Here is a 27,840-nt window from a genome sequence, read left to right on the forward strand (position 1 = left end):
CCTTTAATGATAGGAATGTTGATAAAAAGTTTCAATCGTGTATCTTGAACAGGATCCGAAAAATCACGTTTTCCCCACTTTGTGTCCGATGGACAGACAGACATTTGGAATTAAAGAGTACCATCGATCCAGAATCGATCATGTATATAGCCATAACTCTGTGAAAAAGGCTTACAAAACCGACCTTTTTCGACCTAAGATACTGAACCAGCTTATTTACAAGCCCAAGTAATCAGTTTAGAAATATCTTTCTATTTCATGGAAAATTATTGAAAATGCAAATTTGGGTGTAAGTTTTTATATGTATTGTTACCATAAAATCATTGGAAAAATCTCTTTTTTTATACTTTTCTCTTATTTTTAAAGTTTGATTCTGCTCAAATAACTTTTTTAAAGGGATTTATGCAATTATCATTAAATAAAATAATAAAAATAATATTAGGTGGATATCAATTGTAATTCAAGAAAAGAAAATTTGGAAAATAAGAAATTTGACCTCTATCACTTCAAAGGACATCTGCCAACCTCCAGTTTACAGAATGTAGTTTTTTTTTTACTTTTTTGGCTAATTATTATCTCTCACAAGTATTTAACTACATCCTGTAAACTGGAGGTTGGCACCTGTCCTCTGAAGTATTTCTTTGTCCTTTGAAGTATTTCTTTATCCTCTGAAGTATTTCTTTGAAATAAAATTAATATCTACCTAATATTATTTTATATAATAATTATTGCATAAATCATTTCAAAAAAAGTTAATTGAACAGAATCAAACTTTAAAAATAAGAGATTTTTTTAATGATTTTATGATAACCATACATATAAAACCTACACCCAAATTTGCATATTTTTTGGTATTTTTAATAATTTTCCATGAAATAAAAATATATTTATGAACTGATTACTTGGGCTTGTAAATAAGTTGTTTTAGTATCTTAGGTCGAAAAAGATCTGTTTTGTAAGCATTTTTCACAGTGTTATGGCTATATACATGATGGAACATATAAAAAACTTACAGACTTTATTATGTCAGCCATGTAGATGCCACATCTAAGTTTCAAATAAATTGAACATGTGTACACTACTTTTGATTAAAAGCTACGCTCCAGTTGTATTAATAGTCTTAATTTATGTAATTACAAATTATGACACTCATTATTATAAATTTTGTAATCTACCATTCCAATTTTGCCTATCTTGGTGATGATATCATCAATGCCAATACAATTTTTGAAATGTACCATTCCATTTTCAAGGGAGGCGAAACTGGAATGGTAGTTTACACTTTTGACATCGACATAATTGAATCATACATACTATTTTCAAATTATGTTAATCATAGGAATGTATAAAATATTATTTATAATGAAAAATTTTTTATGTAAAATAAAAATAATAACTAGAATATACCATTACTATTATGTTGATTTGAATAAGGAAATCAATGTTTATGAATATGCTGATATGTAAACATAAATGTACCATTCCAGTTTTGTCTCTATTGAAAGTGGAATGGTACATTTCAAAAATCGTATCGGCGTTGATGATATCATCACCAAGAGAGAAGAAAGTGGAATGGTAGATTATGTTTTTTAGAGGGTCAACACCGTAATCATAGATTATATTTCTGCTTCTATAAAAATGGTTAAACTCCCTAACTATATAAAGTAAATATAAACTTTTGAAATTGCATATCTATAGATTGTCAACAAGAATGGCTGGGTATATCAATCCAGGTTCTTTATACTTTGTCTGTCCGTCCATCAGTTAATTCCTTAATTTCATAGTCGAAATGTGATTTACTTGGCTGCTATTGAAGATAGACCGCTAAAATTTAAAGTGAATATTTCTATGGCATATGAACATCTAATATATATACATTGTTTTGTCTGTCTGTCTGTTGTTCATGCTTCAAAACATTAGTTTTTGAAGTTTCGTGATTTACTTGGTTTTTTGCATATTGTCTCTCTTTTTCATTTTTATAAGAACTGAATATATACTCCTTAAAGGAACCCTGCAAGTAATACTGCTGAAAGACTGCCACAAGTAGACCCAATAACCCAAATTTGAAGCCTTCCGCTTCAATAAAAAATGTTCTAGGCATTTCAAAATTACATTTTATCTACAATGAAAATTTTGAAAGATTTCTATTGCTCATAATAGAAATTGCAATATTAAATTATGTGGCCTAGACACAAAATTTTTTACAATAAAAACACCCCTTTTTATAGTCAAAATCTCTGGAAAAAATTCGATTTAAATTGCGTTTGTAAGCCTAAAATCATAGCAAAAAAAAATGAAACTAAAATAAGCTCAGCTGTGATTAGCTGTTGAGCTGATTCAGCCTTTTGATTGGCTGGAAATACTATAGTACTCTCGGTACTACGTAAATTAAACTTAACTTTTTTTAATGATTTTGACTAGAAAATTGGTATTTTTTATTTTAAAAATATATTTAGATACTGGCAACCTAAATTTACAAAAAAGCTCATAATTTTGTTTCTAGGCTACGTAGTTTATTTTCAAAGTTTTTAACATGAGCAATGAAAATCTTTCAAAATTTTCATGGTACATAAAATGTCATTTTAAAATGGCTACAACTTTTTTGTTATGAAAGCTGAAGGCTTCAAATTTGGGGTATTTGATCTACTTGTGGCAGTCTTTCAGCAGTTAGATCGGAGTATTTCTTGCAAGGTTCCTTTAAGTCCTTGTCTGTTTGTCAATTCAATTATATTTTTTATCTTAATTCAATTTAAAGAATTTGAATTTGTTATAGTGTTTTAACTCTTAACAGTCGGGACCCTTGCCACACCTTTAACAGTTGGGGGAGGGGGGGTATTATCTCAACTCCTATTAGAGATAGAGGGCTAAAAATTATTTTGCACGTCCCTTGTTTGATAATGAATTTCCAACTATAAGTGGGTCAAAGTTAAAGTTTGAATCCTGCACCCTTTTATTTAACAACCTTTGTTTTTAGGTATTTTTTTACTTAGAAAATTTCAAACGGCTGAAATTTTTTTTTATTTTTGAAGCTAGAAAAACAATTTTTTTCAGAAAATGTTTATCTTTATGTATATTTCATATTAGAAATCTCAAAACATAAATTTCAACTGCGGCAGCTAAACTTGGCAGCTGCCAGCTGCCGCAGTCAGCGCGAAAACGGGCAGATCTTTATGAAATTTTGATATGGTATGTAGACTACCCCGTCCCATTTTAGAAAAATTTTGTTAAAAGTTTGGCCCCCAGCCATAATATTGTTGATTTATGCAAAATAATGACCCATGCAAAATATTTTTTCTGTAATGCAAAAATTGCAATGGTACAAGCACTGCAAAGTTTTTAAAATTTGCCAAAAAGACCTGTATTTAAAGCTCTTGTACCATCTCAATTTTAAAGATTTTTACAAAATTTCAATTCTAGTGTGTTGATATAAACCTGAAATTTATTTTATTTTAAAAAATGGGGGCCATCTCAATTATAACATATAAAGGACAAAGGTGTAGCAAGTAATTTTCCAAAGAAAAAATTGTCAAATTTCATATATAAATAGTTGGGTTGCGCCAGATTGGACGGTATCAGATATCCGGCTGATTTTTATAATGCCGGATATCCGGTATTCAGGTTTATATTGACACACTAGAATTGAAATTTTGTTAAAATCTTTAAAATTGAGATGGTACAAACTTTTTAAAATATGCAAAAAATTTATGTTTTGAGATTTCTAATATGAAATATACATAAAGATAAACATTTTCTCAAAAAAATTGTTTTTCTAGCTTCAAAAATAAAAAAAATTACAGCTGTTTGAAATTTTCTAAGTAAAAAAATACCTAAAAACAAAGATTGTTAAATAAAAGGGTGAAGGATGCAAACTTTAACATTGACCCACTTATAGTTGGAAATTCATTATCAAACAAGGGACTTGCACAATAATTTTTAGCAATCTAGCTCTAATAGGAGTTGAGATAATACACCTTCCCTCCCCCGACTGTTAAGGTGTGGCAAGGGTCCCGACTGTTAAGAGTTAAAACACTATAACAAATTCAAATTCTTTAAATTGAATTAAGATAAAACTGGCTTAATACACAGAAAAATATAATTGAATTGACAAACAGACAAGGACTTAAAGAACCTTGCAAGAAATACTCCGATCAAACAGCTGAAAGACTGCCACAAGTAGATCCAATACCCCAAATTTGAAGCCTTCAGATGTAATAACAAAAAAGTTATAGCCATTTTAAAATGACATTTTATGTACCATGAAAATTTTGAAAGATTTTAAAATGTAGATGGTACAAGAGCTTTAAATACAGGTATTTTTGCAAATTTAAAAAACTTTTCAGTGCTTGTACCATCGAAATTTTTGCATTACAGAAAAAATATTTTGCATGAGTCATTATTTTGCATAAATCAACCATATTTCGACTGGGGGCCAAAATTTTAACATTTTTTTCTAAAACAGGACGGGGTAATGTAGACGTGTAGGAAAATCTTACCCCTCGATTTAAGGGTTAAAAGGGGGGAGGCGGATGTGCCACTTTTTGAAACCAAAGGTAAAACGTGCATGATCTCAGCCCATAAAAGAGTTATTACTATAAATTCGGCATAGCAGTTGCTTTTGTGGTGAACAATATGGAACTGTGAAGAAACGGCAGCGGAACCGCCGCTCCCGCCGTTTCCCGCCGATTTTTTTGCCTTTTTTCGCCAAATTGGACAGTTCTCAATCATCTGAGATAAACTTTTTTTCTCATAAAAATTTCCCTTATATTTTCACGTAACACTTTTTAAACATGTCAATATTAAAGTGTAAAATCTTACAAGTGTCGGGTAAAAGCTAAATTTATACAGGGCGTTTAAAAAAAAACTGCGTTTTCCGGTTTTGGGAAACAACCAGTAGGAGTATGAAAAAAATGATTACAGGTCCATGATCTATGTATAAATGTACACCAGATTTGCTTAAGGTGTTTTTTAATATCTCTAAAAATACGGCTTTTCTGATAGGTACATGTAGGAGAAAAATGCTTGATGTTAAATTTGATATATCAATTTGATTGAAATAACTTGTAAATTTTTGAGAAAAAAGTTTTAAAATCCCATTAATAATATGGTAAATGGTTAAATGAAAGTGCATGTTTAATTTTTTGTCATTATTTCCCTTTTTTTTCTCTGAAAAACGGTTTTTAGATCCTTACAAATTGCAATATTTCTCGTTTCTCTTGGTTGAACAAACTTTAGGTGACTAACTCTTTATAGTATTTTAGATTATAACATAAAAATTAAAATACTTTTTATCCCAAGAAGTTATCTTTAAAAACAAAAAAGTTACAGCAGTTTGTTTTATTTACTTAAAAGTGCAACCTACAAATTAATAACTTAAATGTTGATGTATGCACTTGAGATTTATGGTTTGACCGTAAATATTAAACATTTGATCCGTATTTGAAGGGGGGAGGGGTGGATTATAAATGTCCGTTAAGTAGTTCCAGTTCAATTAGATGCCAAAAGTGGGCGGAGAGTTTTAAGTTTAAAGATTTTGTCTATGATAAAAAAATGCGTTTTATGTTTCAGTATACCTGTAAATAAGTTGAATAAAAATTGAAATGAAAATAAAATATGTTTGTTTATCATTTTATACAGATAGGAATAGTATTTTTTTTATAAAACAATATAAAAAACCTTAAAAACTGACCGAAAAAATTATCATTCATGCTTTTTAGAATTAATCAACTCTAAAATGCGCCGTTGTTTTTAGAGTAATCAATAAACACCTTTTATAAAATTAATCCATATTTATATAGAGAATAAGAATATATAATTATTTTTTTCATACTCCTACTGGTTGTTTCCCTAAATCGGAAAACGCAGTTTTTTTTGAAACGCCCTGTATGAAAAAAAAGTTTATCTCAGATGATTAAAAATTGTCTATTATGGCGAGAAAAGGCAAAACAAATTCGGCGGGAGCGGCGGTTTCGCCGCTGTTTCTTCACAGTTCCATATTGTTCACCACCAAAGCAACTGCTGTGCAGAATTTTAGAGCTGTAACTCTTTTATGGGCAGAGTTAATGCACGTTTTACTTTTGGTTTTAAAAAGTAGCATATCCGCATCCCCCCTTTGTATTTTTTTATTCCTATCTACCTAGTAAAAAGTATGACAACATCTCTAAAAGTGTAGCTCTAAAACCAGAAGGAAGGACAAACGAACAATGACCCTTGTAGAATGTCAAAACTTAATAAGTCAAAACAAAATTGTCCTTAATTTTGTTCCAAAATTGCATAAATACAGGATACTTTATAAGAAATTATATTCAAATTTAGGACTTGAATATGATAAAATACTTTGTTGTCATAAACATCATTATTCAAAAAAGCAAATTAGTAGGATAATTTTTCTCATACAAAAAGTTTTTGTCCAAAAAAATTTTATCCAATAATTGTAATCTACAGAAAAATTAATTTTGTTTATCAACATCATTGGGGATGTACATACATCAATATATTCGCAATTGTCTTATCCCTTTAGATCCTTGAAAGTTTAATCTTTTTATTTGATCATTTTTGTACGTTTCCTCTTTCTTAGAACACTCTCTCTCTCTCTTTCTCTCTTTCGCTCTCTCTCTTTCTCTCTTTCGCTCTCTCTCTCATTATCTCTCTCTCTCTCTCTCTCTCTCTCTCTCTCTCTCTCTCTCTCTCTCTCTCTCTCTCTCTCTCTCCTGAAAATTTTAGCCGTCTATCTTGAATAGGAGTTGAGAAAATCACGTTTCCCCCTTTCTGTCAGACGGACGGACGGACATTTCGAATTATAGAGTAGCTTCGCTACTTTCGCTACTTCTAATAAAAATAAATAAAACATGAATATCAAGGGTACTCTATTTAGTCCGTCGTCAAGTAACTCTTTAAACTAATTATTTAAATTCTGCAATCTATCAAAAAAAAGAGTCTTTTCTTTCTCTCACTTTATTATTACCTTCCTCTTGCTTTCGTTCTCCTTTTCTCTCTCTCTCTCTCTCTCTCTTTAGACGTATAAGAAAGAAATAAAATAATTATAGGTATCTATATATCAAATGATCGAAATAACATGGAAGATTTTTTGTTGCAAAAATTATCGTTTGCAGATTTTTCGAAGGGTAGGCTCCGTTTTTCTCCATGAAAGAGGTCGTAAAAATCAGTATTCCAAAAATTCCTTATTTTTATTTAACTTTATGTTCTTCTTCTAATTAATCTACCAATCATTCTAAGATGCTAAATTAAAACAAATTTACAATATATTATGTAAACAAGTGCTGGTAATCCTTGTAAAAAAAGTAACAGGATGCATATCTGTGTGTATTTTTGTACCGAAATATCTCGCCAACCACTAGTGACTAAACCGATATGTTTTTCCTTTACAATGTAAATTCTCCTACAAAGTTTTATATCTATTATGATGGACCAACCTCCCAAAGTAATAGCCTCTAGAAAAAATATCTCCCCCCCCCCCCTTCCTCCCACCTCAAGTGCCCCTATAAGGCCTCTTAGGGTGCAGCCGCTATATAAGGATTATTCTTAAGGAGTAAACTCTCAATCAATGTTTTTTCTTTGTATATAGTTATACAAGTTACTTTTCTTAATCAAGAATGACAACATCCATAAAAGCGAAGCTCTGAAAACAGGAGGACAAACAAATACTAACAGAACTGAATAATCAGAATATAAGTGTGTAAAAGTGAACACAAAATTGTAAGTAAATTTGTTAAAATACTGCAAAATACTGGATAATATTTAAGGACATACTTACATTTTTAGGACTTGATTAAAGAGATGCTTCGCTCATAGTATTGTACTTTGTTGTTCTAGGAATCAGTATTCAAAATAATCAGATCAATCGGATAATTATATCATATCATATAAAGCTTTCCGGACGGACAAACCAACCCTAATTAAAGAAAAGCTTCGCTTTTAAAAATCTTAGCTATTTGTATCAATAGATGTAAAAAAAAGGCATCAATGCAATGTTTGATTTACATAATTGGAGCACAATTATCCAGAAATAATATGCTATTCACTTTTACCTAAATATCATTAACACCAATTTCTTGGCAGGTTTTTTTTTGTCTGAAGCTTACTATTTCAATAACTGATTAAGTTTTCCCTTTTAGGAAAGCTTCACATGGGTTTGGGGTGATAGCTTTTTTTGTTTATTTAAGCATATTAGAATTGTCCTATCAATTTCATGGTGATTCCTGTAAAGGTCTGGTACGATTTAGAAAGCGTAGCAACTCCTTAATTGTTACCAGAATGTCCGTACTGATTTCAGGGACAATAAAGTACAAGTTGATTTTTAATTTTTTAACAACAAATTTTTATGTGATATGATTATCCGATTAATCTGATTTTTGGGATACTGATTACTTAGATAACAAAGTGTTTAAAATGGACGTAAAGACATTAAGGAGTTGCTACGCTTTCTCTATCGTACCTAACTATTACAGGAATCTCCATGCAAAGTTTGAAATTGATAAGATAATTCTAACATGTCTATTTCAATAATTATATCATACAAAAATGTTTTCAAAAACAGTAAAAAAACTATTTGTTTTAAATTGATGTACGGACCTTCTTGTAACAATTAAATAGTTGCTACGCTTTCTAAATTGTACCTAAATGTTAAATCATCATACAAGGTTTGAAATTGATAGGAAACTTCTAACATGCCTAAATTAACAAAAAAGACCTAACCGTTACGGACGTACGGATGGATCAACCCTAATTATAGAAAACCTTCACTTTTAAAAGGATGATAAATTCCTAGCGCAGATAGAACAATCTTAAAATGCTCTTTGTACAAAAATACAAAAAGTTTTAACTCAACATTGTTGGGTAATTTATCACATCGTATTATCGATAGTTATGCTGATAATAAATGATTAATAAAAGAATAATTCCAGTTCTGTTGGCCCCAAAAGATTTTTTATGATTTTGATTTTATTATTCTTATTCTTATTATAAACTTAAGCTTTTCTCACAGTTTGAAATTTTTAAGTAAAAAGGGACCTAAAAACAAAGGTTGTTAAATATAAGGGTGAAGGTAGCGAGATTTGAATTTTATTCACAGGGGACTTGCACAAAATTTTTAAGCCCTCTAGCTCTAATAAGAGCTGAGAAAAAGGGGGGGCATTGGTCGCCCCATCCCCTCCCCTCGACCGATTAAGGTGAGGCCCAACTGTCAGGGGCTAAATTACCAAGAAGAATATAAGGACAGACGGTTCGACCCTAACTGTAAAAAAGTTGATTTTCAAATGGAAAATTTAGTGATTTTTTTCTTATTAATCTATTTATCTCAAGTATTGAATTGATTAATACAATTTGAAGCCAAATTACATATATTCTGAGTTTTTTTAGGTAGGGGTTAATTTTGGAAGAAAAAAGGGTTTTAGGAGTTTATTTTCAGTAAAAAAGGGTCTAGAGCTGTCAACATATATTTTTATCTTTTTTCGGCTTCGAAAGTGTTTTTTACAGCCGGCTGCGAAATAATATATGTTTACATATCATCTTTTGTATAATCCCCTAGATATTCTTAATTATACCATTTTTTAAAAAGAGGTTAATTTTTTTCAAGTATTTTCCGTAACGAACAGTTTGACTGAATAAGCGCATTTAACTAAAGGGTACACCTAACTTTACGGGAAAACGCGTAAATAATGACCCCCTTATTTCAGAAGAAACTTTGATCCGTCTGGGGAGCGACAGCAGCCAATCCTTCGTGGAGGGTGAGGAGGATGTGGGGATCCTGGAGACGGACAACAACAGCACCTACACAGTCCTAGTTGGCAACAGGGAGTGGATGAAGAGAAATTTTGTTCAGGTAAATTTCATAGGTGCCTTCTTCACTCAAACCTATTAACAGGCCACCCCTCCCTTGTTATTTAAAAGTTGTGAAGAAATAAAACTATATGAAGCCCTGCGCTGCGACGGCTCTTAACCTATAGGGCCATAGCGTTACGTGGCTCTTGTTAAATTGGGTTCTGGGTATCCCCGTTAGTATTGTACCCGAAGGATTTGAGCCTTCCGGAGGGTTAAGGCATACTAGAAGCACCCTTCTACATTAAAAAAATTAAGGGGGGGGGGTGGGTTCAGTGCTTGATCGGTAATTTGAGAGGAAGCAGTTTTTTTTTGTTCATAACTTATACATGATTCTTTTTATCAGGATAAAAAAATTTTTGCTTTTAATTATGTTCTAAATATTGAAATAGAAGTAACTATAAATTTACAACCCTTTTTTCCCCAAAATACCTATCTTTTTTCTATAGGCTGAATTTTACATAATTTTCGTCGGTATTCCTTTTCTTCGATTCCTGGCTATAATCCTTCAATATTTATCTCATAGCTGCTGTAGAATTAAAATTACTCGGCTGGCTATGCGGCTTAAAGTGTCTGCGTTAGGAAACTTTTTTTCCTTTTGTACAAATACGTAATGTTAATTATAAAATTTATATGTAGAAAGTATTGGGTAATGCAATTATGGACCAATTCTTTCACAGAATGTTCAACAACAAAAGAAACAATTTTAAGAATAATTAAAAAGCCACTTTTTTATATTAAAATATAATTATAACTTGTTAAAGGTTTGAATCCTAGCAAAGGTAATGACTTTTCTGAACGATTTTTTCTTAGGATTGGCTTTTAGTTAGTGAGGTTTATATAATTTTTTTTTAAATTGTCCCCATTTTCTTTTCTGTTCTTATATTTTACGTGTTTTGACCTTGTGCAGTCTTGTTTTTGAACACCCCACGGGCCCACCCCCTCTGAATTGGACACGTATTGCATAAATGTAATTAAGAATCTGTGCACGTACCTTGCTTCTATATTTTAAAGCAGGCATTTTCCCATGATTATATTTTAAACCTTTTTCTTCCCCTCTTAATTTTCACACACATATATCAAATACTTAATATTTTTAGTAGTAAGAATTCTCCACAATATATTCTTAAATATTTATAATTCTAAGCTAACCAATGTAAGAACGAGTTTTTAATGTTTGCAATCTATCATTCCCTCCCTCTTGTGAAGTTGAATATTATCAAAATTTACATCAGGAAGGGAAGGGACATTGGACTGTAAAGTATATTGGTACCCAAAGATTTATAGGCACGTGAAGTATTCGCTGACTTAAATAATTCAGGGACTTATTGCACCTCAATTGATTACATAGTACAAACTAACAGAGTCTAAACTTTTTCAACAATAGTTTAAATATACTATAATTTTGGTTAGGGGTAATTTGGTTTTGTCATAATTGAGGGTTTGCATTAATTTAAAAGGGTGTTATTATATTGGGTTGGAATCTGGGAGGTAGGGAATATTGGACTGTAAATTATACTTTTTCCAAACACATTCTTTCATTTGTTAACCTAAAAACTTTGTAGAGTTTTATTTAATTTTTCTAAACTTTTACTATAGTAATTTTTCATCCAATAATTTTGTATATCATAACTGTGGGGTACATCAATTTAGCGTCTATTGTCTTATCCTATGACCTATGATTGAAATGTTTGTAAGAATGGCTTGGTAATAGTATGACTATATTGCCTTCTTATTCCAGAAAATAATGGACATTAGGTTTTCCCTTTTTAACCAATTACCATAATGTAATTTAGAATAAAGTGGGCGTACCTCATGTATTACTTATCCTATTTAGTTAAATGATGTGTAGCATCTCTTTGATTGTCTTGACTACAGTTTAGTTTAACTTAAAATATGTGGACTTTTGTTTATTAGTTTCAAAGCAATAAAACAAGGAAGAAAGCTGATTTTTTTTGTGATGATTCCGTTTACTTTTTCATCTTGTCATTTTTTTTGTTATCTTTGATTTATTCATAGTAGAACCTTAATCTAGAGCTTTTTAGATAAGGGTAAATTTTCTATGGGCGAACTTCCCTTTTGCAATAGAAAAAAACGTAAAATATCCTCTTAAAAACAGATTTTTATCTTATCATATCAATGAATTTAAAGGCTGCTAGCGTAAAATGCTGAATGTATAATTTATTTTTTTCACAAAATTTTATTCGACATAAGAAGGTCTACAAAAGTCTAGAATAGTCATTACTGAAAATTGCATAGTTATTTCGAAGTTCTCACAAATGAGCGAAGAAGACTTGTTATGTGCGTGTTTTCTACAATTAAGCTTTTCCTTGGCTATTCCAGATTATGCCTTCTAATGCCACTTAATATATTGTACGGACATAACATGTACGTTCAGTTGTTTGGAAGCGAGCATTTTAAAAAGTTGATAGATTTTTAAAGATATTTATAAGAACATTTTACCGTGAACTGCATCAGATCCAAGTCATTTAATTGAACAAAATATTGTTATTTTACATTTGTTGTAAATTTTAAACTTCTCAAATTACATTTCATAAGGAACATATAATTTCAGCAAAATATATTTTAAGTTTATTTTTATGATTTAATCCTATGACGATTATAGTTTCGAAGCTACTCTATATGTATTTGTGTCTGTCCAACTGTAATGCGGGGGGGGGGAGGGGGTTAGTAGTTGTTCTTAGGTAGTAGTATCCAAATCTTTATCTAATAATGTTAAACTACTTAAGGGGTATTTTTTAAAATTATGATTAGATGTATATAAAGGGGGAGGTAGGTGTTGCTAAAATTCCGTAAGATTGTGAGTAAGCTTCCAATCAAAAGTGATTATTAAGTCTAACTGTTATTATACTATTTTTGCGTTTTGTCGATATTAAGAGCAGTTAAGACTTAATAATCGCTTTTGACTGGAAGCTTACTTACACCTTTGCGGAATTTTAGCACAACCTCCCCCCCCCCCCCCCATCTTTTATCGTCCATTGTCTTATACCTTTAGGTCCCTGCTGTAAAGATTTACTTTCTTAACTCCCACATTACTTCAGTTCCTTTTTATTTACATTTTCCTTATTTTTTATTTCTCTCCCCTTCAATGACCGTACAAGCAAATATAAACATTTCTTATAAAAAATAATGAATAATAATGCAACTTAATAATATTCATCATTTTCAAAATTACGCAATGTTTAATGTTTGATCATTTCTTTCACTATAACTCTCTCAATGTTCAGCTGTATATTTTCATTATATAATTTATAGGGTTGGGACGGATATATCATATATAATCTTTTAAATTATACTACAGAAATCCCAACTTTTTAAATGGCTGTAATTTTCTTATTTTTGAAGGTAGAAGAAATTTTTTCAGAATATTTATTTTTTTTCAAAATTTTATATTAGAAATCTCAAAAAATGATTTTTAATGGCGGCAGCAGCTGCCAGCGGCTAAACGACAGCCGAGTTTTATGAAGAAATTGTTTTTGTTACTTCAATATCCGGTTATCCGGCCAAAAAAGTATCAGGTCCAATCCTAAATTTATTTATAATAATTCGCTACTTTTCGACGTTACCTTCCTTGTTTTTCTATAATTATGAAACTTATTTAGAAAAAGTTAAATAAATAGTTCAATTGGCCGTTAACGAGTTATTGTTAAGTAGTTATTATATAACTGTTCTTTGTTGGATATAATAAACTTTTATCGGCTACACCGATTTTAGCTTTTAAAAGGTTTTATTTTTAATTTTGCCTTGGTATTTTTTCCATGGGCGATTTCTCTTGGGATGGTGGAGGAGGTACCCTCAATTAAAAGTCATAAACCTTCTCTGTACCTGTAAAAGCTTCACTGTAAAGGAGAATTATTGGGGAGTGAAGTCTAATGCTTTACATGGACAAACAGACATCCTGTTACTTTTTTAAAAAGATACAATTTTTATTTTCAAAATTTTTAAACCAACCCTTGCATTTAGATTGTAATATGTGCACATATCTGTAGTAGTAATATTACAAGCAGAATCCAACAAACAAGGATGACAACATCCATAAAAGCGAAGTTCTGAAATGGTAGAACAAACGAACATTAACATTAGTAGTGTGTCAAAGCAGAATATAAATGTATAAGTATAAATGTATAAGATTATAGAGTTGATACGCTTTCTAAATCGTACTTAACTACTACAGGAATCTCCATTCAAAATTTGAAATCGATATGAGAATTGAGAATTTTAACCTACATAAATTAACAAAAACTGCTATCCGTTCCAGACGTAAGTAAGAACGGACCTACCCTAATTAAAGAAAAGCTTCGCTTTTAATAAAACTTTATCATAGTTTAAGAATTCAGTCTTTATGTTATACGTTAATGTTACCAAATGGTTCAAGTTATGATGATTAAGCGACTATTTTACAACTTTTCTACTCAATAAAATGAATATTTCCATTGGGTATAAAATTCAGACTTTAACCCTTTACAGTCGGGCCCCCCCTATTATCTCAGTTCCTGTTAGAGCTAGAGGGCTAAATTTTTTTGTGCAAGTCCCCTGTTTGATAATGAATATCCGACCTTTTCTAAGTCTAAGTCAATTTTTGCTTCCTTCACCCTTTTATTTGACAACCTTTGTTTTTAGGTATTTTTTTACTTAAAAATTTCAAACGGCTGTAATTTTCTTATTTTTAAAGCTTGAAGAACAATTTTTTCCAGAAAATGTTTATCATTATGTAAATTTTACATTAGAAATATCAAAATATAAATTTCAGCGGCCGCAGCTGTACCTGGCAGCTGCCAGCCGCTGCAGTCGGCGGGAAATTTTAATACGCTATGTAAACATGTCAGAAAAGCTTAAGTTTAAAATTTAAAGTCTCTAAGTCACAAATTGCGGCCATAAGAGCCTTTTAAAGATTTCTGGAGACCTGGAGGATCAGGACCTGCAGGATCATACCTGGAACCTGAAAGTGACGTGAACATCTGTATTTCATATAAGGATGTACTAATAGAGGATATTTTAGTATTTTTGTATGATAAAATGCTTAGTTTTAGTCAAAAAAAAATATATTTGCTCTTTACCTGGATGACCCTGCCAGGTTTGCTGGCATCCTGTGCCCGCCAGGATTGAGATATTCAAAAAATTCCAACTCTCAAATATGTGTCATACCCATACTTAAAAAGTCACGCAGTTTGGGCTCTTTATCTTTCACACACAGAAAATGAGATAGAAAAAATCGGAGGGGGGGGGGCGTTCAACGTTAAGGGTTAATAGAAAATAAAATGAATCAAACATTAGAGGAGGTTATGAAAATTGCTTGGAAACAATTTTTTTTCTCGGATTAAGTTAGCCTCTGGCATCTATGGGCTTCGTATTTGAAGAAGGGAGGAAGGGGGCAGAAAATAGCCTAAAACCACCCTAAGACCATATTGAAAATAAAAACTTGTCCCGAGGCCTGTTTAAAACGTCCCTTAAATAGAGGACTCAATCGGTTTATTGGTTAACGAGATCTTACAGTACAAAACATTAGTACTTCGTATAATAGGAAACTTTTTAGTGTTATAGACAGAATAGATGATCAATCTAATTGGACCAATAGGAACACAGTATAGGATCAATCAGACCACATTATTGGTTAGAAAGTGAATACTTTTTGCTATAGAGATTTTTTATTTTGTCTTGACATCCATATAATAATTTAGCATTAAATAGTTCATTTTCAAAGCAATCATTGGACCGTCTAAGGTAATAAATCTATTGTTTAGGTGACTGCTGAGGTGGAGGAGAAGCTATGCAAAGAGGAGGAGCTCGGCAGAACAGCTGTTCTCATGGCTGTCGATCAAAAACTGATTGCTATAGGTAAGAAAATACAATAGAGATATTCTAGATACACACTCTCTGAATCAGCCAATAATAAAACAGTAGAGGAACAATCTGGTCATACTATTGGTTGGAAAGTGTACAGCTTTTAGTTAGAAAGGGCTGTTATTCTTTCATTTGACGAATTCATTTGTCAAATAGGCCATCTAGTTACATTACCTCTATTGAAAATACTATGTCAATGTTGATACCTGGGTATTAGATAATCAACCTTACATTCACCAACTCTTTGATTGCACGCTCTTTGTCTAGAAGTGCATTGTGCATGGTATTAAAATTGGCCAAGTCTTGCAATTGATGTCACATGCCAGTCATAACATCAGTAGGTACAAGATTAATTTAAAACTTGCATTAACAATTACAATCAAATGTTTTGCTAAAGCCTAACTAACATAAAATTAAAAGAATAGGGTTATTTATGTTTATTTTTGTAAACTTAATTTTGCATCGTAAAAGATAGTTTATAAATATTTTCAACTTAAGTTATGTCCTATTTATAATTTGATATTATAAAATTGTTCTGTTTAAAACGTTTCTAAGTTTGATAACTTCATGGTAACAATATGTGTTTAGTACGTATGTGTGTGTGTGTGTGTTTATGTGTGTGTGTGGGTGGGTGGGTGACGGGTAAGAATGAATATTTAGTGTAATATTCAAACAGTACACATTATTTCTTAATTCTATTCAGAAGTCTTTATATTAGTTATATTTGAAGAGTTGGTTGTCCAGGGTATATAGTTTTAACATGTTCTACAGGGTTAAAGCTATAGTAGCATCAATTTTTCAAAGGTACAAGGTACTAAGTTAATACCAATAATAAATCTATTTTCCAAGCAATTCCTAAAATGTAATCTTATAAAATGTATATAGAGGGTAATTTTTTCGCGTATTATCCGTAAAGTTGTGCTAGCGTTCAGTCAAATGCGCTTAATAAGTCAATCTATTCCCAATTTTGACCAAATGTCCATTAGGTATATAATATGTATGAAATGGTCAAATTAAGAACAGTTTGACCTTATAAGCCCATTTGACTAAATGGTATCACAAAACTTTACGGAAAATATACGAAAAAAGCATAGAGAAAAAAATAAAAGAGAGGAATCGAAGCAACTAGAAGACGAAAATAGGCAGTGTGCATAAAAGATTAATCCTTCAATTTCTAAAAAGTGGGGAACTTTTATTGTAAATAAAATTCAGCTGATTCTTGCTGTTTGTTAAATATCGCTTTTAATTTTATTCACATTATTATTTATGATTGACATACAAAAAGCCAGTTGATGTTTTATCGTTTCGTCTGCTAGATTTAATTTTCTTCAAAAATTTAGGGATGGGGAAGTAGTATTTTACCATGAAAAGGGGAAGGGTATTCATGCTCTTATCATTTTTCCTTATGGAAAAAAGTGATCCTCGTACTTTAAAAATCATTGAATATACCTACTAAAGTAAATTCTGTTTAAATGTCTTGAATTAAACGAAGGGTACAGTGAATATGTATAAATACAGTGTACGCACGCAAATTCTCTAGTTCAAACTTTAATTCCCATTCCCAAGAGACAAGTATCCAGAATTACAATATAGAAAAAAAACAGATTTTTGGATTCGCATTAGAAAAAGGGCTTGCAAGATGGTGTTTTTTTTAGGAGAATGATATTATTTATAAATTTTGATGTGTAAACATAAGTAGGTCTTTAAAACGTTAAGGAAATGAAGAAAAAACGAATACAAGCTCGAAACTATCCTTTGTAATACATTTCGGCGGTTTCTCTAGTGTCTAGGGTTTACAGAAAACCCCCGTTTTTAACGATTTTAAAATGAATGAAAAATTGGGAGGGGTAGTTTTTGTGTGTTTAATCTTAGGTTATGTTTATATTGGGTACAAAGTAGCATCGCTGGTTTAGGGTCCCTCCGCAGGGTTTAGGCACAAAAATGGAAAAATACCCCCCTCACCCCCATATTTTCAATCTATTCAAAAATAAGGGAGTGGGTTCTTTGCTTGTTAGTCACTTTGACGAAAGCACCCTTAATTCTTTTTTATCGCATTAAAATTATCCCAATCTTTATCATTATCTTTTTCAACTTAGTTCATTTTTCTGACATTTAATATGAGATTTATACGAAACAATTCTAAAGTATTGTTTGACTTTCAACTTTAAAACTATACCTACTTTTCTGATTTATGTATAATATGAAGGTTTTTTTAAAGCAAAACTTTTCTACATATTTGGTTGGTCTACATATTTCAAATACTTTTTTTCTGACTTATAATAATATTTAAAATATTTTTTTTTTAACTTCTATTAATAATTAGGGTTGGGCCGGATACTTTTTTGGCCGGATACCGGATATCCGGCTGATTTCAAATGCCGGATATCCGGTATCCGGCCGTATATCCGGCCAACGCCGGATATCCGGCAAATATCCGGTTATCCGGCCAAATTACCGGATATCCGGCCGGATAACCGGCTAAATTACCAGATATTAAAGTAGCAAAAAATATTTATTAATAAACTTTTGAGATTTCATACAATAAAATTTGCATAAAGATAAACATATTCAAAAAATGTTCTTCTATCTTCAATAATAAGAAAATTATAGCCATTTAAAATTTTAAAAAGCAGAGATTTTTGGTGTTAAATATAAATAAAGTTATAGCCGGATATCCGGCCGGATAGTTTCAATATCCGGTATCCGGCCGGATATTGAAAATGGCCGGATATCCGGCCCAACCCTATTAATAATGTATCTATTCTAGTTTTACTATTCTACACGATTAAATGTTTGTTTGTCCTTATGGCTGTTTGGCCAGTATTAGCTTGTTATAATGTTCTACAATAGAACAAGGACAAACGAACATTAACTTCTGTAGAATGCAGTGTTGCGGATCCGGATCCGCAAGGATCCGTATTTTTTTTAGTCCAAGGATCCGGATCCTGATCCTGGAGTATAAATTTATGGGAAAATCTACCTAAATTTATATAAAATAGTCACTTACAAATTTTGAAATATCTGGTAACCTTGTTAAGATCAGCTGATTCACTCCCACACTCTTCTCTCTCACATTGACTTCGAGATTAAAGAATAAATATTTTTTGAAAAATTTGGTGATTTTATTTTTATTGTCAAGGATCCGCACTGACCAAATTTGGAGGATCCGGATCCGCATACAATCAATGCGGATCTGCAACACTAGTAGAATGGCATATCCTTTAATATTGAACAAAGAAGAAAGACTTCATAGTCGTCTTAGGAATAACCAAATTGCCTAAAATACAATTAGACCCATAAGGACACCTTTAGGAAAAGTAGAAAAGTTTCGTTTCTAATAGGATGTTCAGCCAAATAAAAAAAAACTATGAATATATATCATTATATAAAAGCAACAGGATGTCTGTCAGTATGTTTCTATCCGGAAAGTCATAGTAATCACTGAATTAATATAAGATTCTTTCTTATAGTTTCAGGAAGGATTTATAAAACTATTTTTATTGATGGTACCTCCTCACTTTCTACGTAAATCATACCTTGAAAAAATAAGCCCCTCCCCCCTTTAAGTTATAAAATAGGAATACTTATCATCTATCTTCTAAAAAGGTATAAGTATCTACACCTTGAGCTTAATCTATCTTTTATACAAAACATGAATTGTATACCTACTCTAATGCGACTTCAAAATAAAATAAAATGAATGGAAATTTCCATGTTAAAATCATATTTCAAAATTATATTTGGTTTTGTAATTTTCCCTTCTTCTTGGCAAATTCTTGTCTTTCAAAGATGGATTATACAGTATTTCTATGCGGGGCTTAACAGGGATCTAAGGGATGAGACAATAGAAGATAATTCAATTTTCACCCCTAATGACGATAAACTAAGAAATTATTAGTGTAAAAGTTTGGACACTGAAGGTTTGTACAACCCAATTAAGATTCGTTAAGTGTCCAAAGATAAAAGCCTACAAATTATAGATCGTGTTTATAAAATTTAGGCTGCCAATATGATTTACAGCTCAATGTCCCCTTTTTTTTCCTGGGAACTTACAGGAACATGGTCAGGAATAAAGAAATATAATTTGATTCATTGCACAATGGGCCAAAGGTGGATATATAATTTTTATACTTATATAAAAGTAACAAGAAGTCTATCTGTTTTTACTGAAGGATTTCGCTGAACCTGAACAGTTCTCCATTACAATGTAGCCTCTCATAGGTCCTGGCTTTTAACTACTTTGGGGAAGGGTACCACTAACCTACAAAGATAAATCGCCCCTAGAAAAAAAGACCTCAAACTAAAACTTTTTAAAACTAGTGTCAATATAAGCTACAATTATGTTGAAAAATCACTTCAAATTGAAATTGGCAATCTAGAATAATAAAATAAATATTTTTTTATTTATCCCATTGTGCATTGAAGGATTTCAATTAATCTTTTAAATTCTTTCATTTCTACTTTAATTTCGTTTTTACCCACCTCCCTTAGAAGTAGAACTATGAAGAATCGGCCGAAAAACGTTATTTTATTTATTTTCTATAAATTATTACCGATTTTTAGGAGCAGTTATGATTTCACTAACGGAGGGTAGTGGTGTAATATTTTCAATATGGCTTCGAAACCGTTAGATTACAACGGGCGCTGCTCTGAACCTTACTGAAAATTTATGTATTTTATCGTATTAAAGAAAATTTGAACTTGAATTAATTTTATAATTTCATTTTACTATCTGTGGAAAACTGTCTATAATACTATGCGATGAATACCTATTCCTTGACCCCGTGTAAATCTATCCCTAGGAATAAGGACAGATTGATTTATTATACTTCTTACTATGCATTATTTTTAAAGGCGAGGCTTGTTATAACTATAGTTAGTATGTACGAACGTCTGTACTTCCGCAATGGATAGCACTCGTAACTTGAACATGTTAAAATCGTCCTAGCAATCTCAAACTTTCAGTGGCGATTCTAGTAAAGTTGGGAACAATATGAAAAGCGTAGTAATGCAATGTTATGAGCTAAGCACCTCAAAAATTAGTTCTTTGATAATCTGTATTCAAGCAATATTGGACAGCCCGACATGATTGGTTGAGCTTTGATTTTATGGATATTGTCATCCTTGTTGAACTGAATACATTAAGTACAATTGTATATGTATGTAAGTAAAGATTCTTGTCCTAAGTTAATATGAATCTTAGCTAGTCGATGGAGATGTGATGGGTTTGAATCACGGTCCAAACCGCGTCATAACTAAAGACGTTAAAAGTGTAATAGATCAACATATTAACGTATAAACTTAATGGTTATGATCGAGAGTTGCTAAGCTTTCTTAAATGAACAAATTTTTACAGGATTCATATTATCATGTCAAGTTAAAGATCGCCATAAAATTATAATATTCATATTTTAATACAAGATATAACTGTTACTAACTATATATATATATATATGTAGAAAAGCTTTGCTCTTAACAACTGTAATTTTCTTCCCGTAAAATAACTTTGTGTGTGGGTTATTCTTTTTATTGGTAACCAATATAATACCAATATTACGTATATTCATTATTATATTTTATCCCACCCGAGATTTTAGCGACGAAGCTACTCTAAAAGTTCCATATATCGGTCGTATTGACGAGCTGGCCCACTGATAATCTGCTTAACATCTTTTTAATGCTTTCAATTTTGAATCTTTTCCATATTGTTAATTGTCCGTCTGTCTGCCTGTAAGGTTTGGATTGGGGGAAACGTAAATTTCTCTGCTTTTGTTCATTATGGACAGTTTTTTTTTGTTGAAGAAACTTTTTTATAGCATATACGGATGATAGTAAATTGTATATAATATAGGAATTTTTTCTTGAGTTCTTATGTATTTCATTTTTAAAACTGACACGGCGTTTGAACCAAAGTTTTTTTTAAGTATAGCACAAAATGTTATACTATAAATATATCTTTTTCAAATTACCAAAACTTAACCTTTAGGTAATAGATAAAAGGCATAAGCGTGCAGGGGGAGGGGTATCAACACCCCATTGTCACCCACGACCGTGGCTCAACACGTAGCGCATTCGCTCGTCGTTGGGAAAGTGATAGGTTCGAATCTCGGTCCGACACCGCGTCATAACTGAAGACGTTAAAAATGGTTCTTACTTCTGCTATGTCAGATGCGCGACATAAATAGTTAGAGTAGGGGGGAATGCCTTGGCCCAAAAGCAGGCGAAACTCAGTACCATGCACAGTTAGGACTTCTCAAACAAAGGTCGTGCAATCTAAGGGTTGGTTGTCTGATTGGTGTTGATACCCTAGGCGATAGAGCGCGTTACTCTGCACTTTAAAACGCAGAGTATGTTCAAAGGTGACGTGGAGAGGACTTGTGCCCGAATTGTCACTTACGCCCTTAGAGTCAATAGTCAATTAACACCAGGGTGGCCATACAAAAAACCCACCCAAAAAAACCCACCCAGGGTTTTTTTAAAAACCCATTAAAAAAACCCAAGGTTTTTTGGGTTTTTGAAAAAACATAGAAATTTCACGTTAAAATTTACAAATTAAACCTCTATTTACTCAAAGACTAGGATCTAATAACATTTTAAAGTAAATTTTACCTAAAAAACGTAAAAAAATATGAAGTAAGGGGGGGGGGGGGGTTAATGCAACCATCTCGTAATCAATGATTAAATAGCACTTAGAATTTGAATTTTGATCTGAAATTTTGCATGAATAATCCTTGGTAAGTCTATTTTTCCTAAATCGAACAAAAAGTTGGAAAAGTAATGGCTAACGGCTGGCAGCTCAGATGTTTTGCCATTTTTTGGCTATCTTAAGAGCAAATTAGTCACAAAACCTATCTCCACATAATACTTTTTGTCGCTCAAAAACCTTATCAAACGGTTCTAGCCGGTTGCTGTAGGTACTAGAAATTTTAAAAATGGTTATTGCTATCATTTAACATGAATTAAACCAAAATGTTTTTAAAAGTTGATTCCTACGTAATTAATGATGAATTTGCCCTCAAAATAGGCAAAAAACGGCTAAACGGCTTTGCCGCCAGCCGTTACTTTTTCCAACTTTTTGTTCGAATTAGGGAAAATAGACCTACCAAGGATTACTCATGAAAAATTTCAAATCGAAATTCGAATTCTAAGTGCTATTTAATCATTGATTACGAGATGGTTGCATTAACCCCCCCCCCCCCCCCCTTTATAAAAATGATGCTCTACTTATTGTTCAAATGTTTATGAAATTACTCTTTCAAAACTTAATTTCAGAAAACGCTTTGCTACTAAATTGATGATATATAAATTGTGTAAATTACATAATTGATTTTTAAACTAAAACATTACAATTTAAAAAAAGAAATAGTTACAGTGGCGTGCAGAGGGTTTTATTAAGGGGATGTAAAAAGGGGAATACCTTAATAATTTCTGGGAGGGGGGGGGGGGGTGTTGACAGCTTAGGAATAGAGGAGGAGGTTCCATGTTTTGAAGCTTTTAACCTCCCCTCCCCCTTTATAGAATATTTTGTGCACCGTTGTTAATAAGGGTTTATAATTGATCGAAATGCCAGTTTTTTTCATTATCTATCTTGTTTATTGTGAAATCTTGCTTACCTTTTACCTACAACAACATAAACATTAATATTTCATCAATATATCAAATGTATTTGACTCCTAAATGAAAAAACCCAATAAAACCCGAAAAAAAAACAATAAAACCCAGGGTTTTAAGGGTTTTTACGGGTTGGGTTGGGCTTTTTAAAAAAACCCTGGGTTTTTCCCCACCCTGATTAACACCCTATTTATATGAAATTTAATTTGTAAGGCATACATTCTTTCTTTTCCCTACTGGAATAAAAACGGAGCACGTAACTGGTTTCTCTTATCCTTGTCATAAAGAAAGAAAAATGAATTTCCGGCAAAGGTGAACAAAAATGAAGAACAATATTGCCAATTCTTGTATTTTGCCATTCAATTTCACGGCTGGGCAATTTTTCTTGATAAATTTGATGATATATTCGTGTGATACGTGATACAATATTATTCATATCAATATAATATCAAAAATGAAAATATTTCTTAATATTAAAAACAAGAACGAAAAAATCATAATATGCCCTCCAAATTTAATCAATTGATACAAGGAATCTCAGATTATAGCTTAAAACCATCCTGTAATCTATGAAGGTTTCCTAAAAACGAAAACTCATGGTCCCTAAAAAAGGTTCAGCAATTTAGGAGATATTTTGACACAAGCCTAATTTACAAAAGACACAGGTAGACCTCTGGAAATTTTAGGTCGACCTAAAGAAGCTTTAGGTTGACCAATTTTATAAAGGAATTTGTTAGTTGTACTTGTTTAGGTTGACTTACAGAATAATTAGGTCTGTGAACTGGGCAACAGACTTAAAAAACTTGCGCTTTTGTATAATAAGATATCTGGAGCACTTTAAGGGACACCTTTAAATTAATTAGCTTAACTTAAAAAAGTTAATTTTGTAAAAGTTTTTTTTTTGCTTATACTTTATGTACTTTTTGTTCTTTAAATATTTTTTAAATATCTATTGAACGTATTTGCAATTGATAGTAGAAGCATTTTTAATAAAGGAAGAATATTATAGCAGAATCTATTTTTTTGCAGTTGTAAAAATTGGACCAATCCCTAAATATGAATAAGTTTGAATGGTGCTTTTGGAAATTCCAGACTAGTGGCTTCGCCACCAGCATTTAAGGGCTCATTATTGGAAGTGTGGTAGGGACAGAAAATAACCTAAAACCATTCCATTTACCATTCAATACAGAAATAAATTACAACCCCATAGCTATGCGAAGACTTTCTAAATTGGTTCAGTGTTTCAAATAAATAATAAATAAACTATAATATAAAGTAGTAAGGTTTTTTGTCAGAAGCTTAAGATCTTTTAAATTACTGGTTAGGAGATGTTTTTCTTTTCAGGAAAGCTTAATGAATAACTTAGTATGGTTTTAGGCTATTTTCCTGAACTCCCCAGCCCTGCTGGGGGTGAGGAAGTTAGTATTTTATATAATAGGATAACATTAGATATTACTTTGTCTCAAATGAAAATTGTTTGTGTGTATGATGGCAGCCAATCTGAAAAAAGGAATTTTGTCAAATATACTTATAAAACGCTGGAAAAATATGAACAAAGGAATTTTGATCATGACTTTTTAGTATTATTGGAAATTATTCCTTCACCCACTCCTTTAATAATTGTTTTCCTATTTTATGATTTTGTCTCAAGCTTAAGATCTCAATATGATTTCTGAACCGATTGACTGGCGAGATTCGAACCTCTCAACTCCCCGACGACGAGCGGATGCGCTACGTGTTGAGCCACGGTCGCGGGATTAAAAAAATAATAATAATAATATGTTTTAGAAGATGATTATGATGTAGATTTTTGTTTTTAAAAATTATATGTTAATTCTAACTTGCTTAAATTATACTAAAGAACATTCTAATTTAAGAATAGTTATTTCTCACATCGTGTTATAAACAGCTTGTCGCGGTTATAAAAATGTACAATTAAAGGATTAAAGCCAGTTTTGTTAGTATCTCTCAAAAAAATTATTTTGGCCTAGCGGTGTCTTTTATATACACAGCAAGACAGACATCTTCTTACTTTTGTATACGTATAGTAAAAGTAAAATATAGAAAGCAAATAATATAAGAGGTTAACTCACAAACAAAATATGAATTTTACATATTTATTCAGACATTACAAATTGTTTCGTGCATGTTTGCACTCTTCAGATGTCAATGTAAAACTAAAGTTTAAAATAAAATTAAATTTAAAAGATTTTTGCAAATATTTTGGAAAATTTTTTGTACATAATAATAAATATGTAACTTAAACTATTTCCTATATTACAAAGGGGCATTTTTTTTTGTCTGTAGTGAAGGATCTCGATAACCGCTGAACTGATATGGTTCTTCTTTACAATGAAGCTTCTTATAGGTCTAGAAATTGTTTAAAATTATTTTTTGGGGAAGGTTATCTCCACCATCCCAAGAGGAATCCCCCCTTAAAAAAAAGTTCATACTTATAAAAAAAAGTTCATACTTATTTTTAAAAGCAAAAGCAACAATAGAAGGCTCTAGGGGCGTAGCCGCTATTAGATCATAAAAAAAAACATATTTTTACTTTAAATTCTCTATTATGAAACTCAAAATAGAAACTGAAACTCTGAACTTGTGTGAAAGAGATATTTAATTAAACTTTAACTAACTTGAAATATATGATTTTTAGTTTTTATGGAAAATATTCCTAATATACAAAGTTATCTTGAAGTCTTGAAACTAAATTGATGTTTTTGATAACATGTTGTATAATTAAACTTGTTTCTTTAATACTTGCGGCTTCGCCCTTATATTTGGGGGTTAAATTAAAGGATACGTTTCTTTTATTTTTAAATACATTTTTATTTTTAGTTGGAATTGCTGATACAGTGAAGCCTGAAGCAGCCCTAACAGTATATACTCTCAAGAAGAAGGGAATTGAGGTTGTTCTGCTCACTGGAGATAATAAGTAAGTTAAACACTTAATTTTAATGAAGTAGAAACCCAACAGTGAAAGTGTTTGTCAGGTACCATTTAGAAGTAGAGAGAAAAGGTAAAACGACGAACTTTAATTTATTATTTACAGGTGGGATGTGACATTAGACTAAATTATACGGGTGCCAAAATCTTTTAACACGTTGGGGACTTTTATTATATCTCAATTGAATTGTTCAAACTAGCAGTGGCAAAACTTTTCCAAAGAAGGGGTAGTTTTGTTTATTATAATTGAAGGTGTAAATCAATTTATCGCCCATTGTCTTATCCCTTGAGATCCCTGGTTATTTAGTTCTAAAGCAGCAGATATAGCTAATATTAGTAATTAAATTTTATTGTACATTGTCATGTCCCTTAGATCCCTGATAATTTAGAGTAACAGCAGGTCTAACCCGCGATCGTGGCTCAACACGTAGCGCATCCGCTCGTCGTCGGGAAGGTGATAGGTTCGAATCTCGAATCTAAAGACGTTAAAAATTGGTCCCACTACTACTATGTCAGATGCGCGACGTAAATAGTTAGAGTGGGGGGAATGCCTTGGCCCAAAACAGGCGCAACTCGTTACCATGCACAGTTGGGACTTCTCAGACAAAGGTCGTGCATCTCAGAGAGTTGGTTGTCTGATGGGCGATTGGACGCTTTACACCGCATTCATAAGCCGAGTTTGTTTCAAGGTGCGTGGAGAGAGGTCTAGTTACCTACTACCCGAAGCGACACCAAGCCCCCTAGAGTCTTAACATCTTAACAGCAGGTCTAACGCTATTAATATTAATGAAATTTATCATCCATTGTCTTATCCCCAGGGATCGGAAGCCTCACGTAAGCCGCGTGTAAGCCTCAGTGAAATCGTGATTTTATCACTATAAAATTCAGCTGGATGTATAAAACGGCTCTTTAGTAGACAATCCTTCTTTCTTAAATTTTTTTCTTCTGCTTACAAGCATGTTTAAAACTGAGGCTTATGCGCGGCTTACGTGAGGCTTCCGATCCCTGCTTATCCCTAAGATCCGTGATTATTTAGGGTGACCGCAGCAGCCATAGCCAGGCAGGTTGGAATTCACACAGTGTACGCTCAAGTCCTACCTAAACACAAAGTGGAAAAAATAAAAAGTCTGCAGAAAGCTGGGTTTAAGGTATGTACTAAAATCTCTATGAAAAACTTCATTTTGAGTAGAGTTCTTCGTCCAAACAGTAAAAATCTTTTTTTCTCTTTTTTTATTATGATAATGTCCATCATAATGAGGGGTGTATACATCAATTTATTGTCATATCCCTTCAGATTCCTTTAATTTAAAATTCTCGTGTAAAATGGTATGGTAAACAATATGATATAAAATACTAGAGTTTGCTCGATATAATTATCTCCCTATTGGCTAGTTTTCTATATGCATATCTATTTCTCAATAAATCTATTTTCCTCACCCGGCATTACTATTTAAAGAAAGTAAATATTTAATAATTTAAATGATTTTAAAAAGATTTTTTAAATCATATTTTTTTCTTTACAATACCATCACCAAAGGGTTAATATGATTACTACAATTTTAGTTTAATATTTGAACACACAAA

At 31.7% G+C, this 27,840-nt stretch overlaps 1 protein-coding gene across 1 annotated transcript in view; it reads left to right on the forward strand.

Moving 5' to 3' along the window:
- Positions 1-27,840, forward strand: part of LOC145329914 (copper-transporting ATPase 1-like) — a 95,783-nt gene that overhangs the window by 51,382 nt on the left and 16,561 nt on the right. Inside the window, exons 34-37 of the mRNA XM_080174378.1 lie at positions 9,693-9,838; positions 15,597-15,690; positions 26,149-26,245; positions 27,293-27,404. Coding sequence (XP_080030504.1) covers positions 9,693-9,838; positions 15,597-15,690; positions 26,149-26,245; positions 27,293-27,404 — 449 coding nt within the window. The remainder of the gene's footprint in view (positions 1-9,692; positions 9,839-15,596; positions 15,691-26,148; positions 26,246-27,292; positions 27,405-27,840) is intronic.

Source organism: Acartia tonsa, chromosome 10 (genome assembly GCF_053477335.1).
Source record: "Acartia tonsa isolate MP-2025a chromosome 10, ASM5347733v1, whole genome shotgun sequence".
Classification (NCBI taxonomy): domain Eukaryota; kingdom Metazoa; phylum Arthropoda; class Copepoda; order Calanoida; family Acartiidae; genus Acartia; species Acartia tonsa.